At 40.8% G+C, this 14,615-nt stretch overlaps 1 protein-coding gene across 2 annotated transcripts in view; it reads right to left on the bottom strand.

Moving 5' to 3' along the window:
* Positions 1–500: 500 nt before the first annotated feature.
* PRKG2 (protein kinase cGMP-dependent 2) overlaps positions 501–14,615 on the bottom strand; it is a 1,208,151-nt gene continuing 1,194,036 nt past the window's right edge. For both annotated transcript variants that reach the window (XM_078677576.1, XM_078677575.1), the window contains exons 18-19: positions 1,678–1,744; positions 501–596 (exon numbers count right to left, since the gene is read on the bottom strand). In XM_078677576.1, coding sequence (XP_078533702.1) covers positions 501–596; positions 1,678–1,744 — 163 coding nt within the window. The remainder of the gene's footprint in view (positions 597–1,677; positions 1,745–14,615) is intronic.

The following is a 14,615-nucleotide window of genomic DNA, read 5'->3' as shown; positions in this document are numbered from 1 at the left end:
CGTTCACCAAAACCATGTGCAAAACAAATACATATTAAAATAATAATCTATCCAAAATTAGTGCAAATAATAAAAAAGAAGCAATCATTTAATGAGAGATTCCATCAATAGAAAGGCTCTGCACCATTTCACAAATAAATGTACAATTCAATGTTCTTGAATCAGCCTAAGAAGAATAAAAGGCTGAGCTGCAATTCACACTTCTCAGTGAGAAGCACTTCTCCCACTGTAGAGCAGGTCTGGTTCTTCAGTTCAATGCAAGCACATGTGTATGCCTGTTTCAGCACAGCGTCTAGGTCTCTTACATGGCTGCTTCCGCTTTGATCACACGTTGGAAATCTCAATACTTTTTATACAATTCAGGAATCATTTCTTATACAGCATGCTGAATGGCACCTGCAGAAAGACCTTACTGCGACTCTACAGCTTCACCCAGTCCCATTCTGAGTGTTCTGCTGCTCTTCGTTGACTCCTTAAAGTTATGTTCTAGTATCAGTCATTCAAAAATCTATATCCCAGCCGGATAATTCATCTGGAACTGTCCCCTCTTCTGGAGGATAGTTGTCAAAATAGCTATGGTCCATGGGCCCTTTAAGCTGAAAAGAGAATAGAGAATTTAAATAGATGTTGATATATTAGTCCTAATCTGAGATCTTGGAAATGACTAGTGATCAATACATTGACATGGGAATATAACACTGAGTAAAGGTGTCATGGAGTGCACCATATATCATTGCCAAAACATAAGCACATATATTTAGTGTTACCTGGGTGCATTTTTTAAACTGTGAAGGTGCAATAACTGCTGAGGTAATTACCATGACATTTTCAGCAATATTTGTAACAGCCATGTAGACCCGGAAGTAGTGCAAAAACAGGCAGAACCCTTTTTGCACTTGTGATTATTTTAAATTAAGCATTTATTGAGTTCTATCATATTTTGAAAACACTATTGGCTCCAGTAAATCAGTGACAAAAAAGGTTGTGCCCACTAATCTGTATTTTAAATCAAGTTAATAAATTGGGTGTATAAAACATGTGTTATTTGCACCATGGTGTTTTGTGGTGATCTGAACTTTACACTGGGGCCCAACTGACCTCATAAGAAAGCTCACAATATTCTGACTATCTTCCAGCATATGAAATCGCCCTATGCATTGGTTCTCTTAACTACTGATCAAAAACTGTTGTTCAACACTGCAGAGAATGTAGACCAGGCTACAGCTGTGATACTATAGATCCACAAACCCCACCAACAACATTAAACATTATGACATATAACTATAACATAACATAAACATTATTTATAAACAGTACTCAGCTCGGCCTAAAGGCTATCAAAGAGGAGTTGAGAGCCATCACCACACCAGCAAGATGGCTACTTCAAACCATGAAATCTGCAATATGGCAGTGGGGTTGCAAAATACGTTTTATATAATGTAAAAATTTAGTCAAACATTGACTCACAACTTGTAAGAGGTACTGTTATGGATAATATTTTCTCTTAAATACGTCTGTACACTTAAAGGTTTGTTACCAAAGAATGAGGTTTGTAAAATTACATTCGATTTCTTATAAAAAGAATTGTTCAATTCAAAACGTTACTTTTTAGATAAATTCCATAATTGAAGCTTGAAGCTGCTAAGCATCATTGCTAACAGTAGTAAAATACTATACCTCTCTTTTTAAAGGTGAAGGAAGATTTCTTGTTTTCAGTCCCTCCCAGTTAAAACCATGAAACCACCTGATGAGAAAAGTACAAAAATAATTAGACAAGTGTTAATTTAAGGATGTATGGGTTCATGGACAAGACGTATTTTGGGAATCCCTCTGCGCATCAACTTTGAATTTTATTACCCATTTTCTGCTATTTCAAGCCTGCATGATGCCAAAAAACTTCAGAAATAGAGTAACTCAAAAACAGCTGAGATGTACCAACAAAGCAGACGCCATCATCGCACCCCACCTCCGGAACGTCGTAAACAACTCCTTCACCTCAGCCACCTTCCCAGAGAGCTGGAAGCACGCAGAGATCAACGCCCTTCTGAAAAAACCCACAGCTGACCCGAAAGACCTCAAGAACCTCCGCCCCATCTCTCTTCTTCCCTTACCGGCTAAAGTCATCGAGATGACCGTCAATAAACAGCTGACTGCATTCCTCGAGGCTAACAACTCGCTCGACCCATCCCAATCCGGATTTCGAGCCAACCACAGCACCGAGACAGCCCTCATCGCAGCCACCGACGACATCAGGACCCTGATGGACAACGGGGAGACAACTGCCCTCATACTCCTAGACCTCTCAGCCACCTTTGACACCGTCTGCCACCGCACCCTAATAACCCACCTCTACAACACTGGGATCCAAGGAAAAGCGCTGGACTGGATCACCTCACAACAGAACCCAGAGAGTCCGCCTCCCGCCGTTCCGCTCCACGGCCACCAAGATCATCTGCGGCGTACCCCAAGGCTCCTCGCTCAGCCCAACCCTCTTCAATATCTACATGAGCCCCCTTGCCGCCATCGCACGCAAACACAAACTCAACATCATCTCCTATGCCAACGACACCCAGCTGATACTCTCCCTCACCAAAGACCCTACCACCGCCAAAACCAACCTCCAGGAAGGATTGAAGGACGTCGCGGAATGGATGAAGCTCAGTCGGCTGAAACTGAACTCAGACAAAACGGAGGTCCTCATCCTCAGACAATCCCCATCCGCCTGGGACGACTCCTGATGGCCCACAGCGCTAGGCACCGCACCGTCACCCATGGACCACGCACGCAACCTGGGTTTCATTTTCGACTCCTCCCTCACGATGACCAAACAAGTCAACGCCATCTCATCCTCATGCTTCAACACCCTGCGCATGCTCCGAAAGATCTTCCGGTGGATCCCCACAGAAACTAGAAAAACGGTCACCCAGGCCCTCGTCACCAGCCGACTGGACTACGGGAACGTCCTTTACGCAGGAACCACAGCCAAACTCCACAAACGACTTCAGCGCATACAGAACGTCTCCGCACGACTCATCCTAGACATCCCTCGCCACAGCCACATATCTGCCCACCTGAGAAACCTGCACTGGCTCCCCGTCAGCAAGAGGATCACGTTCAGGCTCCTCACCCACGCACACAAAGCGCTCCACGACATGGGCCCCCGAATACCTCAACAATCGCCTCTCGTTCTACACTCCTACCCGCCAGCTCCGCTTCGCCGGCCTCGCCCTTGCAGCAGTCCCACGGATCTGCAGAGCCACCACCGGAGGAAGATCGTTCTCCTACCTGGCCACCAAGACATGGAACTCCCTCCCCGCACACCTACGACTGACCAAGGACCATCTCACCTTCAGGAAACACCTCAAGACCTGGCTATTCGAGCAGTAGCGCCCCCCCCTCCCTCCAGCGCCTTGAGACCCTCGCGGGTGAGTAGCGCGCTCTACAAATGTATTGATTGATTGATACATGAGACATAAGGAAGAAAATTTCGCCAATAAGTTAAAACAAATAACACATGTTTATAAGAAGTAAAAAGAAATATGCCTTGCTTAGGGTCCCAAAAACCCTTAAATTTACCTGGGCAAGAGAAAGTTGAGATAGAGGTATGAGATGAGAAGGAGAAAGGTAGACATACAGAAATCGAGGCGAGACAAAGAAAACGTTCACTTTCCCAGAATGACTTTTGGATGGAGGGGGGCTCTGGGCAATTGCCCCGTTATGCCTATACATTTAACTGTCTCTGGCATTGAAGTAAACTAAGGTCAACCAAGTCCACTTGGTAATGGTTATATTAAATCATCTTTCTTATGAATTTTCTCTAGACAGAGGTTATCCAGGTGTCAGGATAAATATCAGAGTTTGACATAATCAAAGACCCCTATATTTGTTTTGTCATACTTTAATCAATGTTACATTCAGAAACAACCAAAAGAAGAAGCACTCTTGTGGGTTAATGAGCTCTTCATATAGCTATAAAAAATCAGAATACCCAATACAGAGTCACTTTTTAATGCCCGTAAAAGACTTCAGTTCAATCACATTTGTTATATATCTAACAGCATGTTTTTTCAATACTTTGAAAATAGTAATATACAATCTCAAATCTATAAAATCCAATGACACTTCTGTCTGAGTTATGGTGTTTTTATGTGTGTGCTTATATGTGTGTTTACATGTGTATGCAAATGTGTTTCTAATAGATAGTGGTTTTCATTTTGTTCCAAGCTTTTGGTTGTGCGGTAAAAGCTAATTTTAATAACAGCGAAATTAGTAAAATGCTTGTAAATGTTGGATGACACTTTCTGGACCACAATTGAAAGCTGCTTTTATTTTAGCGTGTTTGCAATGAAAGCAGCAGTGAGTGTTTTGTTAATTAAGCCAATTAAAATGATCACTACTATTCCTAAAACATTTCTGCATCATAAAATATGGAAAATCATGAATTGATGAAAACATTCAGAGCTCAAATGGAAGCAAAAAGTATTTCACAGCCAAATAAAACTATTCTGAGACATGAAGCATTGTACAGAAAAAACAGAACACGTTAAGAAGAAACAGACCTTATCAATATGATCTAAATGAAATAGCATCTTGGTAAATTACAGTGAGGGACGCTTGAAAAGCTCTGACAAGTAGCTTACCCCCACATGCATCATTGTTGGTATTTGCGATTCCTAAATTGCGAAAATTAAGGAATCGCAATTTAGAAATCGCAAATACCTATGCATTAAAAATTTGCATTTCTTTTTGCGATTCCTTATTTTTCCTTATTTGCGATTCCCAATTTTGCGAATCGCAAATAAGAAATCCCTTTACATTGATTCCTATGGGCCAATCAAGTGGAAGGCATCCTCATTTTGCGATTCGCAATTAAGGAATCGCAAAATGAGAATGCAATTTCAAGGGTGCAGGACCCCCCATGACCCCTGAAATGTACCTGAAAGTGCTTTTTTCACACACATGCCCAAAGGGCATGTGTGTGTTTAAAATGAAACTTTCAAAAATGCACTTTAGTGCATTTTTGAAAGTTTAGTAAAATTACCATGAAGGTTAACTTCATGTTAATTTACCACTTCTAATTTGCGAATTCGCAATTTTTAAAAAATCATGCATTGCATTTAAGAAATTGCAAAATTGCGATTTCTTAAATGCAATCGCAATTTGAGAAATCGCAAAAAAAATGTGATTTCTTAAATTGCGGAAATAGCAAAAAGCTTCATGCATCCCAAAAACGGGATTTGCATTCGCAAACGGCCGAATTTTGCGATTCGCACCGTTTGCGAATGCAAAAACCCTTGATGCATGTGGGCATTAAACCACACACACAGAAAGAGAGAGTTATTGGAGTACAATGACAGCCTTACATCAGAACAAACAGACCTATTAATAACCTCCTAAACTTTTGACAAGCTATTGAAAAATGTGTAGCATTTGAACTAACAAACCATATTGTCAATAGTGATCGCTTAGTGTCATAATACACTAATTTCCACAAGAGATGAAGCACTGAAATCGGTCCCTTAATAATATTTTACAATATCTATAGCAGTCTAAACAAAGAGAGAGCATGCCTTCTAATTCTTCCTGATGTATGAACTTACAATCTTTAACACTACTGACCACCAAAGGATAAATTCTGCCAAAACCCACATGTGCTACAGTGGAAAAGTCCTCAATTGATCTACAGCATCCATGACAAACTGCACACAGCTGGTTATAATAGAACCAGCTGCTTCAACTTAATCAATTTCACCTGCAGAGTCCCTTTATTCTTAAACCAATACTATTTGCCTTTTATATGGAGACTTTGAGTGACCTAATGGAGAAGATGGGTGTTGAGTTGTTCCAGTGCACCGGGGACACCCACGTCTACTTGGAAACAAAGTCCCCACAAGATGTCCATACCCTGAAAATCTGTTGTGAAAAAGTGCAGGACTGGATGTAAACACATTTTTAAGGGAGCCCAAAGTTTGCGTAATTTCCCTTATCTTAATTATGTGCAATTTCAGAAAAAGTATCCACAATTATGCAAAAATGGAAATCCAGCATTTAGCACTATATCAAAATTAGTCTTTGTGTCCAATTTAAACACAAAAATGCATTTTGCACAACAAATAGCACAAAAAACACAAATGCTGTGAACATCAGCCACTCACGTTCTTGTGATATAGATTGGTCCCGTGCTACTGTGAAAGGACTTTTGCACCAACGGTCTTTAATTATGTTACCAGGAGTAATTACATTATTTTGATAGCTTGGTATCTCATGCAAAATTCAAATTAGGTGGAAATCACAAATATTACAACGGCGTAACGGAAATTTCACCTGGGCCTACAAATTACGTTGGACTCATTCCTGAGAAAACTGAATTTATTCACGTACAAAAACAACACAACCACAAATTTAACACACAATGTCTAAAGGAGCTCAAATCTTATGATTTCACCCTTGTCATATCTCTTACAGTAAAACCACCAGGCATCTGGACCGATCTCCCCCTACTAATGACGTAACATCAACCATAGAGTGACAGCAACTAGATCAACATTCTACCTAAAAAAGCTCAACCGTTCTTTACACCAATTAACTTTCATCATCTTGTCCAAACTCTGGTTATCTCCCAAATTAATTTTGGGAATGCTACTCTCTTTGTGGGAGGGGAGAGGGGAGGGTTGCACTCTCCCCTCTCATGATCGTTATGTATTCAGTAGGTCCGCTCCAGGGAAACGATTATACACTAAAAATCCTGCCTGCACAGTGCAATTTTAGAGCAAAGATGGCTGAAATGGGAGCATCTTGATGATATGCACCCCGAGGTACCTTTAGCCGCTGCTCAAAACTTCAGTCCAATGATTCTGATGGCGGCCTCCATCCGGGCTTTAATGACTCCGCGCATCTCTCATCAAGGGCAGAGGACCACCAGAATGTCCCTCATCTAAGCTGTTGACTCCATCAGAAACATAAGCAAGTAAGAAGTACCTAGCCCTGCTAGTATACCTTTCATAAATAAATACACATATGCAGGGACCTACCTGATTGAAATCTGCAGCTGCAAGACCCAGGCAGCTACTTAAGTAAACAAAATGGTGGCTTCGTAACCACGTATGAGGGGAAGCAAGCTAGGCGCGACTGGTACCCTTCAGTGCACCTAGATCACTACCTAACTATAGCTGTGTCAAAACATATAGGGGGGACTAAAAATGCACAGCATGCGTTTAGCAATAAATAACTGCTAACTTTCACCCGTGCTGAGGTCTCCCAACATCATTGGTCTTGCAACTAAAATGGCAGCCTCGTCCGCCTCCTGCACTACAGAATGGGTCACTAAATATACTAAACCTCTGGGATTCCTCTACTAAGCGCTTAGCAATTAATAGTCCTCACCACTGCATACCAAGCTGTAACTCGTCATTCAAATCAATACGATGCGGTTCCACTGCTCCCACGAGATCCACGCTCTGAGCCTCTACAAACAGATGCTCCTTCTAGCTTTAGTCATCGACTGCGGTGCCAAGTATCGCAGCGGGAGTAATGTCTCTAAAATCTACCCAGCGCTGCATCCTGTCCATAATCTATCTAGGGCTTGTCCATAATCTACCCAGCACTTCAAGTTGTCCATAATCTACCTAGCACTGCAACAAAGTTGCCATCTACTGAGAACTTGCAGAAGGAAGGGATAGGACTTATTGGTGGCACGCTAAAGCAGGCAATATCCATAACTGGTAAAATCTAGTACCGTGTTCAGCACGCTTGAAAATTCACCGGCCCTGATCTAGTAGACGCTGAGAAATCGGTGAGAATATTGTTGACAGTATTCTAGATTTCCTGTCCATTCACAAGACTCTATATACCCCTCATAGGATATTCATCTGCTTTGAGTCTGGTGACTCTGCATTGACCTAATAATAAAAAGCACACTGATCACTCAGACCCCACTGGGGCCAACACCCCCAAGATCTATTCTCTCTGATTGTTGCTAATTTATTGTTCAATCCAGAAACTTTACTCCCCATAAGTGTTAGTGGACTGGAGGTTAACATCCCTTTAGAGTGTTTATCTGACTAATATCAGTCTCTTCAAGAACCCCTCTATAGAGCACACTGTGAATGGGACCTGGACAACTAATCCTATTAAGAGAGCTGAGCCCATTGAGAGACTAACTATCCTATCTTACCAAATCGGTGGTAAACGCCCAAATGTGACCTCCTGTTCTATCAACCTATTTGCTACAGATACATCAGGTTAGCCCAATTCCAACAAGCTCCTAAAAGTTAACAATAGTACTTTTCCATTGTTGGTGACTTCCTACTTCTACACACATCCACAGTACGGTGCAATAGTTTAGCTGGGGGTCCATCCCCTCTTCAGCTCTCACACCCAAATAGGGATAAAATACTCACGGACCCATCATCTTCAATTTGCTTCCTAATGACTAAAACTTCAGAACAATTTCTCCAGACTTCTATACCAAGATACCCAAGATCCATCAGTTCACTGATCCATCCGTGCACCACTCCTACACAATATGGCAGAGAAAATCTACAACGAGCTTGATAAGAGTCAATGCGGACCTGCCAGACCCTGAATCACAAGACAAAAATAGAAATGACATTTACTCCTCCGTGGAAATGATCCTCAAGAAACTGGCAGATGTCCATGACCTTCCAAAGTCTGCAAAACACAACACAGACACAATGCAGAATGAAATCTGAGCTATCTGCACACACATCAAGCAAATCAATATCAGAATAGCTGAAACCAAACGCAGAATTGGTAACCTGGAAGACTCCAAAACCAAAGATAATCTATTCACCCACTTGGTTGTTTTAATGAATGTATTTTGTTTTTTATTTATGTATGTAAATTGTTTTTAAATGCCATGAATAAGACATTCTGAAATTTTTCGTATCTTGTGCTAAAAGTTTTTTAACAAACCTATGTCATGTATGTATAAATAAATAAGATTCATACTATACTGTTTTTCCATTTGTCTGTCTTGTACACTGCTTCATTTTATACCCTTATCATTGTTGTGTCTTATTGTAACTGATATCCTTACAGGACCCCGTAGTTGCCTAGGAATTGTTATTTGGAGAAAAAAAAAAGAAAAAAAAAAAAGACACCAAAGCCAGCAAAGCTATCTTGGCTCGCAACACCACAACAATTTATATCCAGAGAACTAGCTGCTCTATAAAACAGAAACAGATGGGGGAACCTTTTTATCTTCGACATTCCAGAAGGAGAAGAAGACCCGGATGGGTCCTGTATTCTGTTCCTGCTGAAACAATACAGCAAAATACAGACATAATATTAAAAAAAGAATTGGGATACATAAGTGGGGTCAAATTATAGAAGACAATCGACTAGTCCAGTGGGAGTCTCTGGTAGAAATCATGGAGGGCAACCTGCCGAAATTTAAGTATTAACAACAACACACCGATCAGATTGGGCTACCCGAGGGAATATTTAAAGACCTCAGCTCGGGGAACATTCCCGAACAATATACAACAACAAAAGGGTTCCAGAGGGTCTAATGGTATAGTGGATTAACCGTGCAAGAAACCGGAAAGTACACGAACCTACCAACTAACTGACAAAGATGGTAAACAAAGACATCCTGCTAGATGGTCTAAGGTTCCCATCAGTCACCACTCGGAACCGCCCTTCATCATTTGGGATTCCTTTTGTAGGCCACAACAAGATGTACTTTTCTCAAGAATAAAGGTAACCAAGATGGTAGAATGGTTCCTTTGACTGGAATAGAAAGTAGCGTGGTCCTACACTACCTTAGAGAGGCAAGTGGCTAGTCATACAGTGACTGACAGTGCAGTGCAAAAAATGGAAAACTAAATACAAGAGAAAAAACGGAAAAGGCAACCACTGTAAGGAGGATAAGATACAAAAAAATAGCTCCAGCTAAATGAAGTCTCTGAGTGGTATTGGATGTTAGTCCAGGCTGGAAAGGAAGAGTTCACCCTGCCTGCGGAGATCTGGAAGAGAGACCTGACAAATCTGGACGTGGAAACCCTTTGGCAAGTATCTGTGCCTTTTCTTTGGTCATCTATTAAATCTGCGCCTTTCAGGAAAAATCATGTGTTTGCTGTGCATAAGGCTTACTGGACGCCAAGGAAGCTGTCAGAGGTGGGAAGCCAGGAGGCAAGGAAGTGCCCCAAGTGCAATCAGGAAATGGATGACCATGTCCATATGTTCTGGCAGTGTCTCTTGATCGGGATCTTCTGGCAGGAAGTGGGTTAGGTGCTGTCAGACATAATGAGTCAAGAGATCAAGGTAAGCCCTATACTGGTCATTTTTTGGGGCTGTCAATGTGGGGGTGAATCCCTTGAGTCCTTTCAAGACACAAAAATCTCTCATCTATGTATTAATCTTGCTTGCACAAAGAGAGATATGTCTAAAGTGGATTCTCCCCAGTCCCGTTGGTGTAGGAACAACATTTTGGGACATTTGGGATGATTAGCATAAATCCCGCTCTTCTAGTAGGAAACCCTAACCACCTTTCTGTTTGTAATGCGGATGTCCAATGATTAAACATCAACGGAACAAAAGTTGAAAGGGAGTTGGCTCGGTGGTCATGTATAGAGCTCCTAGCGCCTGAGGTCTAGGATTCCAACATTGTGGGGAGCACATGGTCCTTGGGCTCTTTCGACTCTCCCATAGATAGTGTGGGACTTTCAATACAGCCTTGGCATTTCCTGGCATCTCTGATGAAAAATGAGGACAACATATAAAAATAATATTTGGAAAGAAGCTTGAATTTGAAAGAGCGCATAGTGTACCAACACGGAAACCCTCTAACCAGACACATCGGCGTCCAATTGTATGCAAGATACTCAGCTATCAACATGTGGAAAAATCCTTTATGAAGAAACATGACCATGTACAAAGAAAGAGTAACAAGGTTTTAATCTCACAAGACTGTTCTAAATCCACAGTTGAGACTAGGAAGTGCTTCCTTGCTCTGCGCGCCTGGTTGAAATCAATGACCTACCAATTTTCTTTGGCAGGTGCAGGTCCTGCCAAATACCATATGACAATACAGAGCATTTCACATATCTTTAAAGATCGTCATACCCTCACAAAATTCTTGAATGAAAATGCTGAATCAGAGATGGACACTTCTTCGCACAAGGTCACATTTCACATTTTCAAAGCACAAACACTAACTCTTAACTGAACTCTTCTCGCCAAATACTAACTCCTAACACACTCTACGAGATGAAAATGTCTTCCTGCGTCTTTTGCCTTCACTCTCATTTTACAACACTCTCCAAAGGCTCATAACCTCCAAGACCCTGATGTTTTTGTCACCCTTACTTCGGTGACTAATGATACTCCTGAGCAAGTATCCTAACATGCGCACTGCATTTGTAAGTAGTATCTCTATATAGTGTTATTGAGTCTGCCTACAAGAAGCCCATTAATGACAACAGAAATAAGGTAAGAGAACACTACAATTGTGAATGTGAAATACAATACTTTCTCAAAACAATGGGTGAATGTACAATTGCTATTCCGATGATTTTCAAATCCTTTTTTTCTACTTTAAATGCATATATCCAACAACCATTAGTACTATGGTTAAGAAGGTTCTACCAGTTAACATTTTCAACACTTCTTTCCAGGTGTGACGCATTATATGGAGGACAGGTATATTTTAAGGTTACATAAACTATACGTTTTCCCTTTTCCTTATGAGTGGTGAAGTGTACACCTATTTCGACAAAAAGTGTATGTACTATCTAGTGTTTTGTTCTTCAATTACCTTTTCCTTGGAGGAGGGTTTTCTCCTTTCGCCCTTCCTGTTGTATGCATGGGGGTGAGGGGTTTAATGCCTGGGATGGACTGTTTGAAAATGGTATTTTATTTGATAATGATTTACATTTTTTTCCTTTTTTCCTCATCATTATTATTTGTAAACACTATCAAGGGAAGGAAATGCTGCATGCGAGTGAACAATTCATACCAAGTTGGGCTTAACAACACTTCATTCTGGATACAACTCCACAACATAGGGAGTAATCTTTGGAATTGCATCTCTCTCTGTTATGCCAACAATTCCTGTTATTCTGTCATGCTATATATGAAACACAATGACTTTAACTTTTGACAGCTTGCATAGATACTTCATTTCAACATTCTCAGTAAACCCACTAGGCCCGTAACAAATCCATACAATCCCATGCTCTGACTCATGACAAATCCTAAACAGAATATAAAGATAATCTCACTAAATGCAAAAGAGATCAAAAACGAAAATCATTGGCTACCAATATAACCTTCGTGGAGATATTATCCTACTTCAGGAAACCAAGGTTGATTACACACACATTATATCCACACAGGGGATTTAACAGAAGGGGCCTGACCAATGGCTTACTAATCCCTAATCATCATGAAGCACACAGAATTTACGCTTGGTCAATAAAAAAGGAAAAAAACAAAGGGCAAGAGCAAAAAACCATACATCCATGTTATCCTTTATATTAATGTATGTATGTGGAGAGCTGCCAAGGGAGAACTCCTTTCAGGACAAGAACCCTGACTCACCCGACTGTGACATGCTTCATCATTGGGTTCTCCGACTAAGGAGTTGGGTGGTAACAGACGTCCCCAGTGGTTTGAGAGTGGACATTATTCTTCCCCCAGTGGACTCAGAATAAACACGGGTCCTTGCTATCCTGGCTGCTCTCATACCTTGGTGGCCACTATTGTTTTTATTTCTTATCACAAATTTAATCAGACTGACTATTTTTCCAGGTCCTGATCAATGCCCCTGAACCCCATTTGGGTTGAATATGGGCAGAAAAATGTTGACCGCCAATAGAGGTATATTTGATTAAAACCCTCAGTCCTCTCTCTTTTTAACCTATCCCAGTGGACCACTGAATAAAATTGATTCAGCCCCTAGAGATAGTTTTATTCACGACTCCTTTTTGCACTTTGTCCCTCACTGACCTTATAATATCAATCATCCTTAAAACACCTCAGCTCCTCCCGGCAGGGGAGTTGTAGCCCACACCATGAACCTTGCAGTCCAGGTGTGAGGAGGGAACCCAATCATGAAGCATGTCACCTTCGGGTGAGTGATGGTTCTTGTCCTGAAAGGAGTTCTCCCCTGATTCCACACACATCATATCACTCATAAATAGCATGCTTCTCTGCAGTTGGGAAACAAATGGTGTCCTAACCTTGATCACTAAGAAATCAAACGTTGACATGTATTGAATATTTCAAAAGCAACGGAGATGGATCATCCCAAAACTCTCCAAAAACAATAATGAGTTAATTGTGATGATGTGCGCCCTCGGCGGAAGACCCATTCTTCTCGAATGAGCTTTCTATTCCACTTAAAAGGCTCCCAGACTCAACCACGACTGTCTTTGCAGGAGACGTCGATCTACCAAGGGACCCTACATTAGGCAGAAACTCACAATTTACATTGGACCCTCCCAAAAGCCATTAAGCTCTAAAAAATCCTATGCTATAGATACAATCTTATCAACACTTGGAGAATGCAAAATACAGATGAAAGGGAATTATACCTTTTGGTCATTCCCTCACAATTCATACTTTTGAATAGACTACTTGTTAATTTTGTGACACTTCATTAGAAAGGTTGACCACACAACAATTCAGCAAGAGTGATATCAGATCACTCATATATCACTATGTCTATCACTGACCCCTCACCAGACACAAAACAAACACAAAAGAGGTTCAATGACGAAATCACAAAAACAATGTCAAATCATTGAAGACTCAACACAGAACTTCCACAAAGAAAACAAGGAAAATAATTCCTCTGACATCACCAGATTGGAAGCCCTGAAAGCACCAGTAAGATGTGTGATGATTAAAATTTGATCTAATATGAACAAAGAAGCTAACAGTAAGCTCTTGGAATTATAGAAACAAATTATAGATTTGGAAAAACGCCATATTTCCTCTACAGATAACCTTATATTAAATGGGATTGTCATGAAAAAATATGAATACAATACAACTATAAGCCCAAAAGCAGGTATTTTGGTGAATAAATAAAAAAGCATTAGACTATGTGAAGCTAACAAAGCGGGTACTACTCTAGCATCATACTTAAAACATAGACTTGAAAGATACTCCATAAATGCCATTAAGGATGACAACGACCTTGTCCACACTAACCCCAATAAAATAGCAGATATCTTTAGAGATTTTTACCAAAACCTTTACACAAACAACACTTCACTAGATTAGAAGAAATGTAAAGTATATCTAGATAAGGCAAACTTTTCCCAAACTAACAGGGGAAGACATTAAAACGATTTATAGACCAATAACAAAAGAAGAAATAGCCTGTGCTATCAAAAAAATTAAAACAGGCAAGGTTCTCAGCCTGGATGGCTATAGTGCACAAGTCTTTAAATCCTTTTCCACAAGAATTATCCAACCTTTACTAAAACTCTACACCAACTTTGCCAACTCTGGACAAGTCACAGGCACCCCCGCCATGATACTCTCCTTCAGGCTCAAAAAATACATAAATAAACTAATTCACCCCTCACAGGTTGGATTTCTGAAGAACAGATTGTCCAGCGACTGGACCAACCACTTTGTCA

The sequence above is a fragment of the Lissotriton helveticus genome, chromosome 2_1, assembly GCF_964261635.1.
Source record: "Lissotriton helveticus chromosome 2_1, aLisHel1.1, whole genome shotgun sequence".
Taxonomy (NCBI): Eukaryota; Metazoa; Chordata; class Amphibia; order Caudata; family Salamandridae; genus Lissotriton; species Lissotriton helveticus.
Note: the sequence above shows the minus strand (reverse complement) of the source record. Positions and strands in the feature narration are given on the sequence as shown.